Source organism: Pipistrellus kuhlii, unplaced genomic scaffold, assembly GCF_014108245.1.
Source record: "Pipistrellus kuhlii isolate mPipKuh1 unplaced genomic scaffold, mPipKuh1.p scaffold_m20_p_4, whole genome shotgun sequence".
In the NCBI taxonomy this organism is placed as follows: Eukaryota; Metazoa; Chordata; class Mammalia; order Chiroptera; family Vespertilionidae; genus Pipistrellus; species Pipistrellus kuhlii.
The window spans coordinates 10,922,235-10,945,069 of NW_023425540.1; the positions used below are offsets into that span (position 1 = coordinate 10,922,235).

The 22,835-nt window shown below is 44.5% G+C and overlaps 1 protein-coding gene across 2 annotated transcripts; it reads right to left on the reverse strand.

Annotated features, from left to right (window-relative positions):
* Positions 1-5,498: 5,498 nt before the first annotated feature.
* Positions 5,499-22,619, reverse strand: CMBL (carboxymethylenebutenolidase homolog). Of its 2 annotated transcripts, none has more exons than XM_036411070.2 (6): positions 22,488-22,619; positions 14,519-14,752; positions 11,438-11,545; positions 10,521-10,663; positions 8,211-8,302; positions 5,499-6,425 (listed from the first exon to the last, which is right to left on the reverse strand). In XM_036411070.2, exons 2-6 carry the CDS (start codon positions 14,731-14,733, stop codon positions 6,246-6,248), a joined length of 738 nt encoding a protein of 245 aa, XP_036266963.1. In that variant the 5' UTR covers positions 14,734-14,752; positions 22,488-22,619; the 3' UTR covers positions 5,499-6,245. The 2 variants fall into 2 exon arrangements, with proteins under 2 accessions (XP_036266963.1, XP_036266961.2); XM_036411068.2 differs by lacking the exon at positions 22,488-22,619 and adding an exon at positions 18,383-18,563.
* Between the last annotated feature and the right edge of the window lie 216 nt (positions 22,620-22,835).

The following is a 22,835-nucleotide window of genomic DNA, read 5'->3' on the forward strand; positions in this document are numbered from 1 at the left end:
ATGCATTTACGGTTATTTATTTTGTTCTTTTTTAGACAGTGTAGATGCTATAATAAAACTAGTTGTTTAGTAACTATAGTTTCACTTGTTCAAAGATGTGTAATTGTAGGAACACTTTCTGACAAGCTTTTGTATTCGTTATATTAAAGGGGTTTCTTTAAAAACCACCTTTCTGCTTTTGAAGTTTTGGTTGTTGTTGTTTTTTAATTTTTATTTTGTTAAGATATATATATATATCTTTATTGATTTCGGAGAAGAAGGGAGAAGGAAGAGAGAGAAACATTAATGATGAGAGAATCATTGATTGGCTCCTGCGTGTTCCCTACTGGGGATCAAGCCCACAACCTGGGCATGTGCCCTTGACCAGAATAGAACCCGAGACCCTTCAGTCCATAGGTTGCAGCTCTATCCACTGAGCCAAACCAGCTAGGGCTGCTCTTGAAGTTTAATAGTATTCACTATAATCAAATATTGCCTTCATTCAAGGAGTTATTTGTTTTAATAAGCTCTAGGAACTAATTTAACAGCTTAAACATTAAGATTGTTCTCAAGATTTAACATTGAGAGGAATATGGGCTTGATCCTCAAGTATATTTAAATGCTCCACCTACCTCAATGGGTGGATCTTTTGATTCTAGAGATCTGTCATAGATGGGTGTTTCTACCACAAAATTCTGGGCTGTCTTAAGTGCTATTAGGTTACATTGACATAACCTAGAATAGTGGTCAGCAAACTTTGGCTCTTTGGCCCCTTGAGTTTTTAGCAAAGGCCAGCTTATGAGTACCCTAATTAAGTTAGTAACAATGTACTTACCTATATAGTTTAAAAAATTTGGCTCTCAAAAGAAATTTCAGTCGTACTGTTGATAGTCGGCTCTGTTGACTAATGAGTTTGCCAACCACTGACCTAAGATATTATAGTGCTAATGAGACCAGCATTAAAAGTTTAATCTCCACTTAATCCCTACTGGTTTGTGTGTGTGTGTTTTGTATGTGTTTTTTTGTTGTTGTTGTTGTGCTGGACCTCCCTGAATGCAAACCATTTTGTGTAGAGAGAAGCCACCTGGGCTCAGACTCCTACAGCACCTGCAGATACCTAGAACAGCGAGTGAAAACCCATTTGAGGTTATCAGGGCAGAACAAGTGGAGGGCAGAGTGAATTCTAGAAAATAAGAGAAATGGATCCAGTGGGAGGAGGTGCGTTGGCAATTGCCATGAATGGGTACATTGACCTTGGCTTAATTCTGTACTGAGATACACTGGCCGCTGCAGCAGTGGCTGCCATTACCGTGGGCCACCCAGTAGCCCGTTCTGAAGATGAGTTCAGCTCAGTTCTCATCCTGTGAAGGAGATGCATTTCTTATTCACACCCTAAGGTGGGATTCGATCACTTGCTAAACATCTCGTGGCCTGTAAATTGTAGAGCCAGGAGGCTATTTTGCTTGAGTATGTTTCTGTGTTTTCTAAAAGAATGTTTCTTACAGAGAATCATAATAAAGTTCACTTATGTGCTACTGTTAGGCAGGAAGTTAGACATGAGCGGATAGGGTGGGACCTGCCCTGGGGTCCTGAACAAGGTTCACTGCCTCTGGGCAGCCTAGCAGCCAGCAGACCACCAGTGGGCAGGTTCTGAACCAGCTGATTCCTGGCACAAGCTCAGAGGAAAGTGACATGTCCTCAGTTGGACCTTACTAGGGTTCTGGACTAATAGTAAAATTGTATTGCACTTTTTACATACACACACACCCGTGGGTTTTTTTTATATGCATTATGGGTAGGGGCATGCACCGAAGAAATAACCTTTTTCCGTCAATTTTTTTTATAAGATATTTTATTGATTTTTTTTTTTTTACAGAGAGGGAGAGGGATAGTCAGAAACATTGACGAGAGAAAAATATCAAATCAGCTGCCTCCTGCACACTCCCTACTGGGGATATGCCCGCAACCAAGGCACATGCCCTTGACCGGAACCGAACCTGGGACCCTTCAGTCTGCAGACCAACGTTCTATCCACTGAGCCAAATCTGCTTCGGCTTCCGTCAATTCTTGAATGCAAACGACAGTTTCTACCTAGATAACCCCTTATTTAAAGCATATAACCAAGGACTTTGAGGCCATTTCTTTCGACTGTCCCACTCCTTACTTGGAGTGTATCTTTCAATAAGTCCCACTTCACTTTCATTTCATTAAAATCTTTGTGTCAACAAGAATTGAAGTCCCAGCCACAAACCCCAATCGCTAAAACCACCAGAGATAGGGGCTTGCTGATAAGGCTTGTCAAATTTCCTAAAATTAGAAAATTATTCTTCCTGACTAAAGTATCAGGACTGCCTTCTGTGAACCTGGACACTGACCAATCTTTTTTTTTTTTAATATATTTTATTGATTTTTTAAAATATATTTTATTGATTTTGTACAGAGAGGAAGGGAGAGAGAAACATCGATGAGAGAGTCATCGATCAGCCACCTCTTGCACACCCCCTACTGGGGATATGTCCGCAACCAAGGTATATGCCCTTGACCAGAATCGAACCTGGGACCCTTCAGTCCCCAAGCCGATGCTCTATCCATTGAGCCAAACCAGTTTCGGCGGACACTGACCAGTCTTAACCATTGAGTCACTGTGTTTTCTCTGTTCATGCATTGGTTGTTTTTGTTGTTTTTTGTTTTTGCATTGATGGTTTTGCTGAACAACTATACTGTGGATTTTGGAATAAGTGCTAATATCTTCCTAATTTTAGAATGAGTATTTCATCATACAATGAATTATGAAGTCACACTGTTATAATTTGTGCTACTGTATGCTGGGTGCCACTTCAGGTTGCATCTGTTCTGAGAGCAAGTTCTCATCAGACATAGCCCTGCTGAGAGAAGTGGCTGGTAGTCCTGATGAACTGGCTGACAAGGACTGATTCCAGCCTGCAGGGAGCAGCTTGCTTTGGACCAGAGCCTGGCCTGAAGGGGTTCATGGTGGTGTGAGGAGAGCCACTAAACTGCTCTTCCCTTCTGAAAATGAACCTCAGAAATGTCCCTGGTGCTTTTTGTGATTGAAAAGAAAGTATGAGGCCTATGAATCGGAAACCCATATAGAGAGGTAGTTTCACAGCTGTTGACTTTATTTCATTAAAAGCCCCCCTTCGAGGCAGTGTTGCTTTATCTTCAAATCCCAAATCACTTGTCAAGTCTCACACCCCTTGTACTTTAGATGACTCCCATCTCATGCCATGTGTGGCAAGAGCAACTAAAGGAACAAGACCCCAACGTGGACTTACTTGATGTTTGTTAAATAGTCTGGTTGTTATTAACCACCACTCAAAAGTGCAAATGCTGCCCAGTTGGCCGGTGTGGCTCAATGGTTGAGCATCAATCCCTAGCATGGGGCCACTGATCAATGTTTCTCATCCATCTTTCTATCTCCTTCCCTCTCTCTAAAACCAATTTAAAAAACTTAAAAAGTACAATGCCTCTGGAAGGGCTGAGAGACTAGTCTGTTACATGTGACTTTATTTCTTTAATCCTTTTGTGTCTTTCTCTGTGAAGTAGCTCCACCAAAGGACTGAGAGTTTAGGATTGGGGGCAATGGCGGTAATTAAAAAATAAATTATTAAATTATTTGTAACACGGAAAAGTGTTCATCCATTTCAAGTGATCTCCCAGGCACCCTTGCAAGATGGGGCCATCTAAATCACTAGTAAAGAGGGTACCCAAGACAGGAAATGTGCAGGGTCGGCAAAAGCGGGGAGAACCTGACAGCAATAGTAAATGTTAAACGTTAGTTGTGTCCTAAGTGCTATTGTTTGTGTTATAGGTATTAACCGTGGGTTTCAAAGTGGCCCATAGGCCTCTTGGGGTCCTGGACCCTTTCAAGCGGCCATGAGGGCGAAAGTATTTCCTTACAAAGTTTATTTAGCTGGTTCACTGTAGCACTGACGGTACAAAGGCAATGGAGGGTAAAATTGCTTTTATGTTTACATGAGTGGCCAGTTGCAGATGGTACCAGTGAGTAGTCATGTTCTTCACCCCCACACACTAACAAAAGCATTTTCACTGAAGGATGGCCCTGATCAAGCGATACCGGTTACCGAGTCATCAGCTCTCAGCCCTCAAGTGCACGGCTTTCCAGTGTTCTGTGATCCACGTGTAGAGACCCGTGCAGCGAGCATGGTGGTTGTCTCAGCTGACCTAGGCCTTTGTGAGACACCAGCTGTACTTCAAAGAATGACTGGCGCACCGGTTACTCAGACCTGGCTATATAACAGACGTCTCAAAAACATGAGTTACTCTACTAATCTAAATGGCACAGGCTGAGGGCTTACATAATAAACATTTCTTGCAGTTGTGGAGGCTGGAAGTCCAAGATCAAGGAGCTGGCAGATCCATGGTCTGGTGAGGGCCTACTTACTAGTTTGTACACAGCTCTATTCACTGCACCTCACATGGCCCAGAGAGGGAGGGAGCTCTCAGTGATGGTCTCCCTCAACCTTTTTTTTTTTTTTTTTTTTTTTACTTTTTGAAATTCCTGTGATTTTCATGGAAGCTCTAGTTGTCTTTGTGCATCCCTGGCTCCTCTCTCTCTTCTCTGAAGAATGTGTAGTCCCCACCCTAAGTCAAGGCAAGGTATGCTGTTAATACTCCCCTTATTCCCTGTCCGGGTTACTTCTGAGCTGACCTGATACTTAGTTCACTGTGTCCATCAAATGGCTCTGAAATCCCTCCTCTCCATTCCCCAGGCTGGGGTCAAGCCACTCACTGCTCCCTTTTCCCTCCCTCTTCCGAGGGGCCCATGTGTTACCCCTGCTGCTGTCACAGCTGGGACTCTGCAGCACCACTCAGCAATGAAAGAGACAGAGTAGATGTGGCTCCCTGAGGCTGCAGGGCTTCTTGCTCCCCACCTTCCACGGGGTTCCCTCCAGGAGCCCCAGGGCTGACAAGGAATGGCCCCACATTGGCCCTGGCACATGGGGATAAAGTATCCCACTCTCCATCTAGGACCCAAGCAAACCCTCCTTCCCATCTTCCCACCCAGAGGAGGGAGCTTCCAAGGGCCCAAGCCTGAATGGGCTGGAAAGTAAGCAGTCCTTGAGGTGTCTGCAGACTGAGAAGGTCCAGTGGGAGGACAACTCCCTGGTCTAGGTTTGGTTAGTTTGCCAAGTAACCAAATTCTCCGCAGGAACTGGAAAGACCAACCACAGAGGTGTCACATGGGGGATAACAGGATTAACAGAAAGTCAGCAAGAGGTGAAAGGCCTTCACTAGTGTAGGTGAGCACTGCCCCATATGGTCCCCACTGGCCACACGTGGCTAGATTGCCCACCGTGTGGCAGGGCTACTGAGGAGCTGGATTTTTTACCTGACTTCATTTTAATTCTGATTGAATTCGTGAGTGATTTTTTTATTGTATATAGCCCCAACCCCTGGGGCCCAAAATACCTAGGAGGCAGCTGGATGGTAACTCCAATCCATCATTGTTTAATTAGCTTCTAGAAAAAAGCCACAAATTCAAAAACTCAAAAGTTTACTAGCTTGATATAATTAGGCCCATGGACCCCTATTTTAATCTCTGGTTCTCATAGTGCAATATATGAAGGTGAAATTCATTTGTATTAAGACAAAGATAAACATCTAACTAAGTTGGGCTTTTAACTACCTGAGTTTATAGTTCATGCTTCCATAGCTTTGCAACATCAGTCATTTTAAAAGATGTCCTCCACTGAAGAACAGAAAGGTCACACCTGAGCTGTCAGCTGGTTCAGAATAGCCCCAGGATTTTTACTAGTTTTAGGATATTACTCTATCAATCAAATTCTTCAGGTACTAACCCATTTTTAAATTTTTTTTTAGGTACATTAAAAAAATATGTTTTTATTGATTTCAGACAGGAAGGAAAAGGGAGAGAGAAACATTAATGATGAGAGAGAATCATCGACTGGCTGCCTCCTACACCCCCTACTGGAGATCAAGCCCACAACCTGGGCATGTTCCCTTGACCAGAAACAAACCCTGGGCCCTTCAGTCTGCAGGCTGACACTCACTGAGCAAAATCAGTCAGGGCTATTTTAGGTACATGTTAAAAAATTATTTCGTACATTAACATTTCCTACTGAATCTGTGTTTCAGAGGAAGTAATGAATTTCAGGATTCCTTGATTTGTTTTATACAAAATGGAAATAGAATAAAATGATTAAATATTTCAAAGCCAATTTCCAGACAAACGCTATCTTGAGAAAAGTTTGCATTGGCCGCTGCTAAATGTACTTGCTCAGCCATTCGAGTAAGTTTCTTCTTGCTTCATCAATATAGGGCTTATCTTCAGGTGAACAATCTTCTCTCTTTCGATGCACAAACCCATGAGTTTGCCCAGAAAATGTTTTAATTTGATATTCCACTTTGCAGTGTTCTTTCAACTTCTGGGTCAGCGAAGAGACCTGGTATGCAAAAATTTTCACAATGAAATGATTCTAACCCTGAAATAATATTTCCTAATCTCAAAATCTCATAAAAGAAATTCAACATCAGTGCTTTAAATTGAGTTCCATAGCCATAATGAATTTTTTACTTTTAATGTTATAACCAACACAGTCCTTATCTTTGTCAAAGGAGGGAATTTGGGGCAATGTAAAAACAATACAACATCAACTATTTTATTTTATTTATTTATTTATTTATTTATTTATTTATTTTGTTTTTATTAAATTATTATCTGTGTACATATCTTACCATCCCCCCCCCATTCTTACCCTCCCTCCCCAGAGTTTTGTGTCCATTGGTTGTACCTATATGCATGTATACAAGTCCTTCGGTTGATCTATTATCTCCCCCAACATCAACTATTTTAAATTGTATAATTTAACTTATTCAAGTACATATAATATACAACACTCAATCTATTTAATATAAATTTCAATATATTCAAGTGTAAGCTATTTGAATTTATTTTATTGATTTTTTACAGAGAGGAAGAGAGAGGGATAGAGAGTTAGAAACATCGATGAGAGAGAAACATCAATTAGCTGCCTCTTGCATACCCCCTACTGGGGATGTGCTCGCAACCACAGTACATGCCCTTGACTGGAATCGAACCCGGGACCTTTCAGTCCACAGGCCGACGCTCTATCCACTGACCCAAACCAGTTTCGGCAAGTGTAAGCTACCGTATTTTCCAGCGTGTAAGACGACTTTTGAAACGAAAAAAAGTCAACCAAAAATCGGGGGTCGTCTTATACGCCGAGTATATCTTACAAATGTACCACAAGAGGTCATTAATGAACTTATGATGTCAGAAGAAGAACATGATGAGGATTTTGAAGGATTTTAAGCTCACAATGCTCCTCTGCCTAGAAAAACCTCTTATCATCCCAGTGACAAACAAGCGTTTTCTGCAAGTTCTTCATGTAATTTTCTTTACAGATGATGCCATCATTGTTAATGTTCTCTTTTGGATTTCTTGTTTCTCGGTCAAGTTCATGGCATTGCCATTTGTGAAGAGACCTTCCATTTATCGTATCAATGTACGGTATATTACGGTATGTTCGAAAAATGTCATTTATTAAAAATTTAATTAAAAAAACAACTGGTGTTGCCTCGGAAGTGGAGGGTAGTCTTATACAGCGAATATAGGCCTAAACCTATGTTTTAACTGTAAAATTAGGGGTTGTCTTATACACCAGAAAATACGGTGTTTGAAATATGTATTAATATAAAGTATTGGTTATGAATAATAACAATTAATTCCTAAATGTTGCCTCGGAAGTGGAGGGTAGTCTTATACAGCGAATATAGGCCTAAACCTATGTTTTAACTGTAATATTAGGGGTCGTCTTATACACCAGAAAATACGGTGTTTGAAATATGTATTAATATAAAGTATTGGTTATGAATAATAACAATTAATTCCTAAATGACTGCTTTTGAACTACTGTTTTCATCTGCATTTCCCTTACCAACTCCGGGATTATACATGTGGGGACAGGAGGCAGGCCCTCATCTAGGCTTAGTAACCAGGTCATGCCAAGAGCACCTTGGGGAGGGTTGAAATCACACGGTACCTCCCCAATGAAACCCAACTTTAAAACTTAATATTAAAAATAAAAGTTTTTTGAAAACTTAATGTCGAAAAATATTTGGAGCGACCAGTGAACACTTTAGTATGTTTCCCCCCAAATGTCAAATCGTGTTATTAAATATGCAAAAAGAAAAGACGCCCAACTTACTTGATCAAGAGGAATCACAGCATCATTTTCTGCAAAAATGAACAACGTGGGGTTCTTCAAACTGTGCACATCATCAGAATCCTTGACGATGCCTGCAGGGTGGAGACGGGAACACGACATATGATTTCCATGCATGCACGTGCCACAGAAAACTACATGGGTTTGGTTTGATTTTTCAAAATTATATATATTTTCTTTTTCTTTTTTAAAGCAATTCCACAGAAGTGGGCTGCCCTATAAAATTAGTCTCAACAAGGAGCTTATCTAGTGGGGATTTATGACAAGGAGCAGGGTGGGAGCCGTGGATGGAAAACTAAGAGGAGCCTAGCCGGCATGGCTCAGTGGTTGAGTGTCAACCTATGAACCAGGAAGTCAATGGTTTGATTCCCAATCAGGGCACATGCCCAGGTTGCGGGCTCAATCCCCAGTTGGGATGGTGCAGGAGGCAGCCAATCAATTATTCTCTCATTACTGATGTTTCTATCTCCCTCTCCCCCTTTTTTTCCTCTCTGAAATCAACAAAAATCAACTAAGAAGAAACATCAGGGGAAGGGGGTTTCTGGTGAGACAGCTTGGTAAGATTTCTGCTGAAGATAGGCCAGAGGGGCAAGTTACAGAGGATGAGGGGTGGGGGTGAGGGGTGAGGAATTTAATCGGGTATTAAAGGTGAGGGATCCTCCCTAAACTGACCCAGTAGGCCAAGGACAGAGGAATAGAGGACCCTGACTCAAGTTTGGTCAAGGAGTGTGCTAGTCAGTAGGAGGGAGAAAATAAGGGGTGGCTTTTCCTCCCATTTCCTGTTGGCAGCAAAGCGAAGCTAAATAACCTAGATATCCTCCTCTCACCTGTAAGTCCTCTCTAGGAGTCAGAGAGCCACAGGACAGATGGCCACACTCCTGCCCCACCGCATGCATGGTTCACTGCGTAAACCTGTACAAGGCAGAATTGATGCCCCTAGACCTCTCTTAGTCCTGCCACTCCACAGCTCCTGCACTGTGCAACAGAGGCCAGAAGGGGGTGCCAGAGAGCCATTCATGCAGGAGCACTTCTGCTAATTGGCACAAAGGAACTGAATGTTCTAGTAACCCTGGTAACAACTGGAAATGTACTCCTTTCGTGTAAAGTAAATACTTGAAGGAACTTTTTAATGCTAAAACTAAGCAAAAATACTACAGTGAGGAGCCATTAAGCTAAATGAGAATCATCAATATAACTACATGAGAAATATTATGAAAGAAGGCCAAAATTTCTTTTCTTTTTTTAAACAACTTTTTATGGTCTGATTGCTTCTATATTGTGAACTTAGAATGCCATTTCTAAATTCTGAGAACAAATAAAATGTTCTCATCAATGCTATGATGCCTTTAGTTTGTGCCAGGGTTCTTATCCCAGCCTTACAAAGGGGCTGCATGTAGATGATTAAAGAGTCCGGAGATAAAAGATAGTTTTGAAAGGCATTGGGGGTCAGAGGAGCTTCAGCTAAAGGGGACTGTAGACTCTTTCCTTGACTCAGGATGCTGCTTTTATTCTAACACAATTTGTCTCAAGGCAAGGTGGAAATATATACTTCAAAGGGTAAGGTATCAAAGGATTTACAGAATCATTGTCAGATTGAGGAATAGCCTACAGCTGTTCAGGTGTCTGGCCAACAGGAGGCAATAAAATGCCTTGAGCTGTCTGGCGGCTAACAATTATCCTATTCAGGTTTGGGGGAAGTGCCTGTTTAGCCCTTTCCAACAAGTAAACTACTTGTGTGGCTCACCCTTGTTGAGCCGTCCAAGCTTCACCAACCTTTTGGCAAAACTCTTGTAATTATTACATGCTGGAATTGGTTCTCTGCAGGTTTGTTTGGGCTGACATGTTTATGTTGCTATTTACATTTCAGAGTAGGTTTTCCTTTTCTTCCCTGTGTGTGTGTGTGTGGGGGGGGGGGGGGGGGGAGGGTTGCAGTTGAGAATAATTTTTATCTTGGAAAAATCTTCTCTAAATATCCCTCATGAAAATGTTGCTTAGTATTAACCATTATCACGGAAACAAATGTTATCCCCTTTGTCCCAAGTGAAGAAACTGAGACATCAGGTGACTTTCCCAAAGCAACACTTTTGGGACCCAGGTCTCCCTACTTCCAGTGACATCCTCTGGTTACTGCAGTACAAACCTTCACCTGGACTTTCGGACTTTCAAAGCCAATTTCATGACCACTGGGTATTGTGTTATAGCTGGGACCCTTAGCTTGGGAAGAGGCTCATGGCACGGTCACCCACGAACCTTCCTGTGTTCACTGTGTAAACCTGTACAAGGCAGACTTACCATACACGGACACCCCTGCCCTCAATTCTGGGTATGTCATCATCACGTGATGGACAGCGACTCCTCCCCAGCAGAATCCCACCACGCCAATTTTCTGGGCGTGACACTGTTGTTTCAGATACCTCAAGACTGCATCCACCTCTCTAGAGCAGAAAGAAAAGTTATTCGTAAATCAAGAGGTATTTTGTGAGGCCCTGGGAAGGGCACTGGGCACGTAGCAGGAGCTTATCTGCAGCTCTTCCTTGAGGTTCTGAGATTCTTACTTTCTGAGCTGCCTCCTCACCACCTCCTGCCCAGTGCTGAGGGATGCCTCTCCTGGCAAGTCTCTCTGCCAAGCCCAGTTCCTCCAACCACCTGACAGGGCTGCAGGCGGGCTCTTTCCAAAAGACCAGCAAATCCCACCAGCTCACTGCCCAGCTGAAAGCTGAGCGGCAGCCTTCCCCAGCCTCAGCGTAAAGGCCAAAGGCCACAGCATGGCGCTAAGACCTGACCCCAAGATCTGTCCCTGCCCAGCACCCCAGGCTCCTCTCTCCAACAGGCCCCAGTCACAACTGGGCAGCTCCCCAAACTCTCTGACTTGGCACATTGTCTCTCCCACTTTGCATCGCCTCTCCTCCTGTGTCCAAAGAGTGGAGAGAGATTTGGAAAGCCACCAGGACTATGTAAGCCAGGAGGGGCCTAAGGGCAGTAGCCCTGGCTTTGCAAACAGTTCATTTGCTAATTGGTTATTTGGAACAACTCAGAAGACGTTCTCAGCTAGAAGCAATGTACTTAATTCGAGGTTCCTGGCCATCCAAGTCCTACTCAGAGGGAGGGGAGGTGTCTGGACCGTGAAGCCAGACACCTCTCTCTCAAGACTGCTCTCTTGGGTTCCCTGGGGGACCCCACCAACACAGCCACGCCCGCCAATTACTTACTTGTCGATCTTCCTGGCATTCCTTGTTTTCAACCACTCTGGAAAAGTGGACCAGTCCCCAGAGGGGTCCCATGGCTCCTGCCCGACAAAGAAGTCTGGAACGATGGTTCTGTAAATGAGGGACAGTAACCGGTCTTAGTTTCTGTTGCTATTGGGACTCCGTGTTTGCCTACATTCATTAAAAAAAATGTGCTATGTCGGCTATTCTCACTCAGGAAAAGAGAAGTCATGGCCACCAGGGCCAACTTTGATCACAGCAAAGAGGCCAATGGGCACTAGGCCAAACCTTCTCGGATTTCACAACAGAAGGTGCAGGGCCTCTGGTAGCTTGTCTGTAGCCCAGCCCATCTAAAGTGACCAGGAGACTCGGCTGTGCACACACCCCAGGAGATATCACTGCACAGGACAAGGGGACCCACCAGCAAGGGCCTGCAGCAAGGTGAGCCTCTCTGTCCCCAAACCTCTCAGCTGGCCTTTCCCATTAGCCTCAGGTCAGAAGGGCACACCTGGTTAGCCCGTCCAGGCACTATAACCAAGCAATTTTCCCCAGCGCCGCCCAGCATGCCAGCAGGGCACAGTTTCCTATCGGATGGTATAAGTCTAATGAGGGTTCTATGGATAAAAAGGGCCAGCTTGCTCGAGTCCATGTCGATTGTAGGGGAGGGAAAAAATTTCCCTCCTTCCCTTCTAGGTTCTTTATATTGACATGAGACAGATGAGCAAGTGAAAAACAAATTGGATTTTGTGGGTGAGAAAGGGGGTTCTATGGAAAGTAACCTCACAGGGTCATCTGATCATAAATTCCTTAACGGGGCAGCTGGTGGTGGGCAGTCATGTCCCAGGCACATACTTTTTTAGTAACAGGTTTTTCTTTGCTTTAAGCAAGCCCTGTCCATTGTTTCTGGGCATCTAAGTTAACACATCTTTGACATAAGCATAACCACCCTCAAAAGAGCACATCCTCTTGTTAACTCTCCTGTAATTCAATCCCCACCTTGCTTCTCTCACCTCCATGTAATCGTCCATTCCCTTTCACTGTCTTCCCCACAAATCCACCCAGGAGGGTGAGACCAACACTGACCCACCCAGAGACCAGTTTCCAACACAAAGGGCCGTTGCCACGGATGGGGGCCCACAGCGCCTCCTTCAGGGGGGAAAGGACACTGACATTTGAGTCAGAAGAAGGTAAATTCCAGCCCCAACCGCTTTGGCTCAGTGGATAGAGCGTCAGCCTGTGGACTGAAGGGTCCCAGGTTCGATTCTGGTCAAGGGCATGTACCTTGGTTGCAGGCACATCCCCAGTAGGGATGTTGCGGGCACATCCCCAGATGGGCTTGCCGCTGGGATGTTAAGGCAGCTAATCAATGTTCCTCTCATCAATGTTTCTAATCTCTATCCCTCTCCCTTCCTCTCTGAAAAAAAAAAAAAAAATCAATAAAATATATTAAAAAAGAAAGGTAAATTCCAGTTCCAGTACTGCATCGTCTGCCCTGTATTCTTCAATCATCTAACAACATGCAGCCCCATGTTCTCCATATGAGAAACAGACTGCTCCCAGCCCCGCCCAGCCTCAGAGGGTTACTGTGAGGGAAAATGAGTTGGACGTGTGAAAAGGCTCTGTAAATCACAGGCATCTGGACTCTAGATCGCCAACCTAAGCAGCCACCTGAAACAACAGGATCCGATCAGCTCCTGGGGCAGGGTGACCTGAGGCACCTGTCTTCTTGCCCTGCTTTCCCCTCTCCAAATGAGAACAATGAAGGAGCCTCCCAGGAGGGGTTGCTGGGAGGACAAAAGCCCTTCAAAGCCTGAACACAGGGCCTGGCTGAGCCAGAGGCAATCAGGACCGGCTGTCCTTTGTTTTATTACTGGGCTTGCCGCTGGGATGTTAAATTGCCTCATCTTGAAAATAAACTGGAGGATATTAAAAAGTGAAAAATCGAGTGAATCCCCTATTGAGTCAACACTAAATTTGCCTGCTTCCTTTAGATCAGTTCTTTTCGGAGGAGAGCCAGGAGCGTGCACCCTTGGCTTTCCAGCTTCTCTTTGGGGAGAAAACAAAGGCAATCGGGGCTCCACACTGAGGGCTTGCTGGGTCCAGCTTTCTGAAGCCGAGAGGAAGGAGTGGTTCCTCCCCTCCTGCATGCAACTCCCTGTAGCTGTTACCAATGCCGGGGCCGTTGATGAGCAAACAGGTAGCAGCATTCACCAGGCAACTGGACAAAGGCAGAACCTTTGGGAGACAGTGAGGTCTCACTGGGCCAGTTCCGGAACCCAGTCGGGCCGTGATAGCTGGAGGCTGACATGCTCCTAGGGCCAATTAATGGGTCATCTCAGAGCTGGCCAGGTCTGCCCAGGGACAAGTCCTGTGGCTGTGTCCCACGGGGCCCCACACTGAGGGCATCCCCAGGAAGACCTGAAGCCCGGGAACTTGGTGGCTTCTGGTGAACAGCAGGTGGGTGTTTTTTTGTTTGTTTTTTAAATATATATTTTATTGATTTTTTTACAGAGAGGAAGAGAGAGGGATAGAGAATTAGAAACATTGACATCTATCCATTGATGAGAAAGAAACATCAATCATTTGCCTCTTGCACAACCCCTACAGGGGATATGCCCTCAATCAAGGTACATGCCCTTGACCGGAATGGAACCTGGGACCTTTCAGTCTGCAGGCCGACGTTCTATCCACTGAGCCAAACCGGTCTTGGCAGCAGGTGGGTGTTTTAAGTTTCATATTACATTTTCCAGAGAGATAAGGAAGTAGATAATGTAGATTAGGGACTAGACAAGAGAAGGTGAGGAAATTAGCCAAAGAACACAAATGCATAACCTGTGGACACAGGCAATAGAGTGGTGATGGCCAGGAGGAAGGGGGGGGCAAGGAGCTGGGTGGAGGTGGGCAAAAGAAGGGGAAAGGGGGACATCTGTAATAGTGTCAGCAATAAAAATAGTTATTTACAAGAAGAAAAAAGAATACAGTCAGGGTTTTTGGGGTTGCTTTTGTTTTCCCTAAAGGGAACACAATATACATCACAGAAATTTCCATGGATTTTATCAAAGAAAAATGGGATTTTATACGCACGTGTATCCATTTCCTGAGATCATGTCAGCCATGTATCTGGTATTGGGCATCTCCCAACCGAATATATCTTGAATGACAATCACAGCTTTGCCAGCATCAACGGGGCATCTGGTGACGTAAGCCTTGATATGTTCAACTTGAACTTCACGCCCCATCCCTCCATACTCCATCTTATGGCCAATGTCACAGGGACAAGGATGAGCTTCGTTAGCCATTGGAGATATTGAAGTCGGGCTACAGGGAGAGAGAAACACGCTTTATATTCCGAATGGGGAAAACCTGAAGATTTTGAACAGTAAATAAACCAAAATCAAGATTGACTCTACTCCTAGTGTACTCATGCAAGAAATCAGTGCTGGTATTCAGTCCATCTAAGACATCATAGGGGACAATTTTATATTAACTTAATATGTTCTCATATACCTTCAATATGTGTAATATCTATTAGGAACACCTTTAATATCTGTTTTCTGGAAGAAAAACGAACAAACAATATTGGCTGCTGGTTCTGGCAACACCACAGGTTGGAGATAATAAGACTCCATTCACATTGCAAACACTGAAAATACCAGAGTGAGTGTAACCAGCAAATAAAAACACAACGTGGTGGAGCTCATGGGAAGAAGGGAACAGCACCAGGGCTGGAACTGGAGAGGAAGCCAAAACCAGGGTGAGGGTAGGGGGATCAGATGCTGCCGAGAGCCCAGCCAGGCTGGAGACAGGCCAGACCCGGGACCAACCTAACCTAGCCTGGATTCTCTATCCAGTCAGGCCTTGGGAACCCATGAATTGGGATTTGTAGCTGAGACCACCCTCAAGGATTCTGAGTTAGTGTGATACATAAGAAACAACAGCAAAGAAAAACTGTGGACGGGGACTAGGAATATGTAAAGAAGCCTAGGAGGTTATAAAAAGAAACCATCACCCCAATTTACAAGATCCTTAGTTTCAAGTAGGAAAACCTGGCTGAGAAATGAACATAACTGGCCCTGGGCACCTGGCAGAAGCAAAAGCAAATCTACTTTATAGTCAGACATTCACAATCCAGGCGGAAAATGCTACCCATGGAAAAGGAACTCACTATAAAGTGCCAAATGGAAGGAAGCGCTCCAAATAAACAATAATCAGGAGAGATTATGGTGACAGCGTGGGGAGAAATGAGGACAGGACCTACCTAGCAAGCTTTACCAAACAAACCGAAAGCAGGAAAGGGGACGAAAGAAAAACTAAACCTATCATCTGCAATGGGAGAAAGTATGTAATTGAAATAGATCTGCATAAATAGAAATAGAATAAATTCATTATGAGACAGATTCTCAAAATGAAGTTTTAAGTGTTGAGGTACCATAGAAAAGAGACCATAAAAGCACTGATCCCGAAGATGTCTCTACAGATACAATGACCAGGGTCTGGCATGTTGGTGTCTCCTGTTCAGGGTGCCATAACGCTGGGGTTCTTTTCCCAGCCTTACAAAGGGTTCAGCATTCTGGAGAAAGGGGCTGAGTGTAGATGATTAAGAAGTCCAAGACAAAAGATATTTTTGAAAGCCATTGGGGGTCAGAGGAGCTTCAGCTGAAGGGAACTGTAGACTCTTCCTTGACCAATGACCCATGCTTTATTCTACACAACGTGACCTAAGGCAAGGTGGAAATATACACTTCAAAGGGTAAAGTATCAAAGGATTTACAGAAGCATTATCAGTTTGAGGAATAGCCTACAGCTGTTCAGGTGTTTGGCCAACAGGAGGCAATAAAATGCCCTGAGCTGTCTGGCAGCTGGCAATCATCCTATTCAGGTTTGGGGGATGTGCATTTTAGCCATTTGCAACTGGAAAACTACATTTGACTTAACCCTGTTGAGCTCCCCAAGCTTCTCCAACCTTTTGGTGAAACTTGTGTAACTATTACATGCTGAAATTGATTCTCGGTAGTGGCAGTGGCAGTGGCAGTGGGTGTCCTGTGTCACAGTGTTGGAACTGTGTGGTGAGTTTAGGAGCATCCTTTGTACTAGTCTGTCTACTTTTATTTTTATATATATTTTTAATTGAATATTAGAGAGAGAGGAAGGGAGAGGGATAGAGAGATAGAAACATTGATAAGAGAGGAAATCATCTATCATCTGCCTCCTGCATGGCCCCCATTGGGGATCAATCCCACAACCCAGACACATGCCCTGACCAGGAATCGAACTGGTGACCTCTTGGTTCCTGGGTCAACACTCAACTGCTGAGCCACATCAGCCAGGCTCTACTTTGATATATGCTTAATATTTTCAACAACAAAAAAATGTTTAATTTTTATTAAAATTTAAAAAACTATAAGATAAACAAAGCAAGAAGACAAAGTATGAACTAAGAGAATATACCATTCTTAAAGCAGATTTTGTGTCTAGATAAAATATATGAAGAATTTTTATAAATCAAGAAGAAAAAGACAACATCAACAGAAAAATGCTCTAAAGATAATGAGTGGGCCATTCACAAGAGGGAACACCTGAATGATATGAAAAGATTATTAAGGTCACTAGTATATAAAAAAATTATACAAAGAATATCAATGACATATTGATAACACTAGGAGATGGTGTCCATGAAATATAAGCTGATACAAACTCTAAAAATATGTATGTCAAGGTCTAGCAATGATGAAGACACCCTACAACCCAGAAATCCCATCACTCCATATATTCTCTAAAGAAATTCGTGTGTGTGTGTGTGTGTGTGTGTGTGTGTCCATGCATGCATGCAGTGGGTGGTACGAAGTACATTCTTGGTAGCATAGATAGGATGGCAAAAATTGGAAGCAACTAATTGACCATCAGGAGAAGAATGGGATAAACTGTGATTCATTCATTGTTGTGGTTTGAATTCTGTCCCCCCAAAAAGATAGGTCAAGTCCTACCACCAGAACCTGTGAATGGGGCCTTATTCATTTGTAGGGTTTCACAGAGGGTAATCAAGTTAAGATGAGGTCGTCCTGGGGAGGGTGATGCTCATCTGATTAATGACTGCTGTCCTTACCAGAAGAGGGAAATGTGGGTGTAGAGACAGACACACAGCAGAGGAGTGATGCATCTGCAAACCAAGGACCCTAGGATAACCACTCAGCCCCAGAAACTGGGAGAGAGGCAAGGAGGTATTCTCCTTTAAAGGTCTGAAGAAGAGCATGGTCCTACCAACACCATCATTTAGGACTTCAGGACTCCACAACAGAATAAATTTTTTGAGAGAATAATTTCTGTTGTCTTAAGTCACCCAGTTTATGGCAACTCTAGGGCACAAAAAACTCATAAAAGGAATATTCAAAGCAGTTCAATGAACAAACTATATATGTCAATATAATAAATCTCAAAACATAATGCTATAATAATGATAGCTTTTTTAATGCTAAATAAATACTAAAACCTCAAAGTAATACATATATTATTAATAAGTATAAGGTCTTAACGTATAACTCAAGAGAATTAGAGAATGGTTATTGGCGGGGGAAGAAGATTATTGTCTTTAATTGTATTTGTTATATTTTATTTCCTTAAAAAGTTTTGATTTGAAGTACATAAGAAAAAAGATAATGTTTTTTTTAAAATCTGGGTCATGTGAATATGGGTGCAGCTATGCTATATCATGTACTTTGCAGGACATTCTACATGTTCATAACTAGAAATAAGATAATTTTAAAGAGAGAAATTAAGAGTAGCCATTTGATCACAGGAAATTTGATTCTATTTTGTATGGCTTTTTGTTCATAAGCTACATCATAAAACTATGATTAGTGAGAGAAGTCAGAACAACCCAGTAGCAGTAGCAGTGCATTTTATGGCCGCTGCACTGTTGTTGCGAGTGGATTCCTTGGGCTAGTTTCTTACCTGGGCTGTCCTGAGGGCGAGGGGACCACAGAAAATCCTGGTCGTTCCAAATTAGCCTCGAATCTGAATCTTTTAACTTTATTTTCAGTTGATATCCACTCTCCATAAGAAGTGTTTACAGCCAGGAGACCCACTCTCTGGACTGATCCTGCAAGGTTCTTCTGCAGAAAGGGGAGGTGCCAGGACAGGACTGCGTGTACTGTGTGTGGAAGTCTGGGCTCCTGCCAGACCCTTCACGTGGCACAGCAGCCTGTGTGACGCCAAGGTCACGGGGCAGAGCAGTTTCTACAGACTGTACCCCCTCGTGGTGTGAGAGCCTCAGGGAACATACCCTTGACTAGCTACTGACTGTACTCTAAAGAAATTTTCTATGTGCATATACCTTTCAGGATTATGGGTTTTTTTTCCCCCCTAAAAGACACATTTATGAAAAGGTAATTTTTTTCTAAAAAAATAAAATAAAATAAAAATAAAACCATAGATATAAAATGAATATATTAAAGATTTTATTTTACACATAAGATAGGAGGAATGAGACAGATGTTATATAACTGGTTCAAAGGACAAAAAGAAAATAACACAAAATTTTATGTCGTAAAGGAAGATTGAGATGAATTGCAAGTGGAGACGAAACGGATTTTCCACTGGAGGGGAAGAAACCAATAAAATCTCTACCAGATAGGACCGAATTTACAAATCTATCAGTTACCCAGGACTTTCAAAGAATAGCAATCTCGTTCAAACACAGTGAACAGGGCTAGAATCAGATAGTCTAGAAGGGTGTGCTGTGGACAGTGAGTACTTTTCCATTGACAGTTTTTTCTATATGACCTTATAGAGTCATTCACTGTGAGTGGGAAGGCTTCAGTTTCCTTCTAGAAAGGATGGGCTGTGCGTCTGACATGTGTGATGGGGTCCTCAGAAAATGTGTGTCTAGAAAGGCTTTTCTGTATCATGGCAGCTGGGCATGGCAACACATCCTGCCACCCTGAGACCAGCTCCTTGTCCCCATTGGTGAAGCCGCTAGAAGCCGGCGCCTCTTTATGGCATCAGGGCTGGCCAACACGTGCTCCTGCAGAGGACACTCGAATGGGCACGCTCATTGGCAATGCCACACTAATCTCACCACTAACGCCCGTGTTCCCCCCACAACGTTCATGCAAGATGCCACACCTGTCACCTGTGTGAATGGCTGCCAAGCCCACGCCCCTACACACTGAGGGTCCCTGGACAAAGATTTCTCTCCTTGACCAAACTCCTCTGAACCCTGTTCTCCATTAGGCCCTGACTTTTGGGCTTCCGAGTTCATCTCTGCATTGCTCAGCTTCAGTAAGAATCCTGCTAAGTCAGTTTGTTAGAATCCCCCACCCTCCACATCTGATCCTGACCCGGACCCTCTGCCATCCTGCAGGTGATGTCTCAAGCCCTTGGCCTTGTCTTCTGCCCAAATTCTGCCAAGTCAGTGAGCAGGATTCCCCAAACGCTCATGCTTCGTTAGTAATTTTTTATCCACTGACCCCCTTACTCAGATCCTTGACTAAAAATCCCCACTTTTCAGCCGAAACCGGTTTGGCTCAGTGGTAGAGCGTTGGTCTGCGGACTGAAAGGTCTCGGGTTCGATTCCGGTCAGGGGTTGGTTGTGGGCACATCCCCCGTAGGGGGTGTGCAAGAGGCAGCTGGTCGATGTTTCTCTCATCGACGTTTCTAGCTCTCTCCTTTCCTCTCTGTAAAAAATCAATAAAATATATTGATATTTTAAAAATTAAAAAAAAAATCCCCACTTTTCCTTGTTGGATTCAGAGGGGGGCCCAATCTCTCTCCTGCTGCCAAATCCCATTGCACTGGTCCGTACACCTGTCGAGGTGGCCCTGAATGGGGTCTGCCCTGTTCTTGAACAAGTGCGATGAATGAGTAACCTTCTCCTGCACAGCCTCCAGCCCCGCCTCACACAGCATGCGCCTCCACAAAATTGCAAGCCCATGGAGAGCACGGGTGTGCACTGGGTCTGCAAATCTCTCCTCTCCTCTTCCTGACGCAGTCCTCTACTCCATGTAAATCTGTCCTTCTTGACTATCTATCTATCTATCTATCTATATATAGATATAGATAGATAGATAGATATTTTTTAATTGATCTCAGAGAGGAAGAGAGAGGGGGAGAGATAGAAACAACAATGAGAGAGACTCATTAATTGGCTGCCTCGCTGCCTCTTGTATGCGCCACCCTAGGGATGGAGCCAGCAACCCGGGCATGTGCCCTGACTGGGAATGGAACAGGGACCTCCTGGTTCATAGGTGGACGCTCAACCATTGAGCCATGCCAGCGAGCTTGACTTCTTTTTGTAACCAGTCATAATATCTTTCTGGTTCCCTCTTTAGTAAATAATACAGAACCTTTAACATGTGCTCATTTTTATATCTGTAGAAGAGTCATGACTTTACCTTTCATGGAAAATTATCTTCTTTTTTTTTTTAAGTATATATTGTTCAGATTATTACACTTGTTCCTCTTCCCCCCGCCCCATAGTTCCCCTCCACCCGGTTCCCATCCCCTCTTTACTCTTAGACCCCCTCTGTCCTCATCCATAGGTGTACGATTTTTGTCCAGTCTCTTTCCGCGTCCCCAACACCTTTTTCTCCCCCAAGAATTGTCAGTCCACTCCCTTTCTATGCCTCTTATTCTATTATATTCACCAGTTTATTCTGTTCATCAGATTTTTTATTCACTTGATTTTTAGATTCACTTGTTGATCGATATGTATCTGTTGTTCATAATTTTTACCTTTACCGTTTTCTTCCAGTATAATTGAACAACATTCCCCTTTTCTCCCCGGAAGACAGAAAGGTGAGAAATGGCTCTAACGTGTGGTGAACAAGTGCGGTTTTCCTGCTTTCACACCCCCCAGGATCTAAATAACTCGGAAGTCATACTTCCAACGCAGTGAAGATCTCCACCAGAGATGTAGGAAACGGTTTGGATGAGCGAAGGAGATTGGCGGAGATGGGGTTGTAACATGCAAATTAGCCTAGGAATACATTTCTGGAAGCTTCGGAGATTTAGAAATAGAAACCATCTGCTAGCCCCGCAAAAGCGAGGCTGAAAGATAATATGGGGAGGGCGGTGGCTCCGGGGAAGGCTGGCTGGGCGCTTTTCCTCTTACTGGGTAAACAGTGTGGGAACGTGCCTGGAACCGATTTTCCGTCTTGCAGGGGGAGGCAGGGCCCTGTTCCTCCTTGGATGAGCCTGTGAATGCCATCTCCCCCGAGGATTGCCGGACAGCAGTCCTGCTAGCGTTTTCCATGGGTGCGCGCTCACACAGCGGCCAAGTGGAGAGCCTTTGACCTTTCCTTGGGCGCTTTCAGACCGAGATAAGGTTTCCCCGGATACTCCAGGGCTCCCTCTGACCACCTCATTATAAATGGTCTTTTGGAGGCAACAGCGGTTCCTGCCATTTAAGTTTCTTTGCTGATTTTCCACCAGCAAAGAAACCTAAGTGGCAGGAGCCACTGCTGGCAAGGCCTGGGCAAGGCGACACTCCTGCCCCCGGCCCTCCCTGGGCTGTGGGTGTGGCCTGTGCCCTCCTTCCTGGCAGCACGTACCCTGCAGCCTGCGTGCCCCACTCGCAGACCCAGCACCTCCTCCCTTAAAACATACCGCCAGCCGTGGGCAATGATCCTGATGCCAATCTGCTCATCCCCCACCCTCATATTCCCCCATAGTACAATAGTATCGATAGTAAAAACTATACAACCAAATTGTTCCACTGTGGGGAAAATCGTTACAGAGTATCTAGTGGCACCAAGGAAAGGCTTCTGGTCAGCCTTTGGGGGTAAAACGAGCACTCGTTTATACACTTTCCTACGATTTCAACTATTTTCCAACTGGTTGGCTAAACAATACAGGCAGTTATGCGCAGGTGGGATGGGAGGGTGGCTTTTCTGGGTCACCAGGTACTGCTCCGACGTGAGTCCGCTTTTGAAAACGGGCTTGGCCAGGCGCATTACCTGTGCGCACGGCCAAGACCTCCGTTACCGGGTGCGAACCCCCCGTGGGGTGGGTGGAGCCCAAATCGGGGCGCGTTTCTGCGATCGGGGAGCGCACGTACCTGATCGCCGTCTGCAAACCGTCTACCCGCGCGCAGGAGGCGAGCCCGGAGCCCGCGGAGCCCGGAGCCACGGTCAGGGCAGCGGAGTGGGAGGCGCCTTCTCCCGGGCGGAAGTGGACGCGGTGACCCAGGGCGCCGGGAGCCTGCGGGCCAGTGGCTGCCCCGGGAAGGAGGGGAGGCGGGCTGGGCGGGTGAGGGAGGTGAGAAGGGAGGAGGAGAGAGAGGGAGGGAGGGAGAGAGGGAGGGAAGGGGACTTGGAAGAGGACAACCAGCCTGTGAAACTGACAAGTGTGCCTGGCTCCTAAGACCTGGGACTTTTTTGTTGTAAATCAAAATTAGGCTCATTTT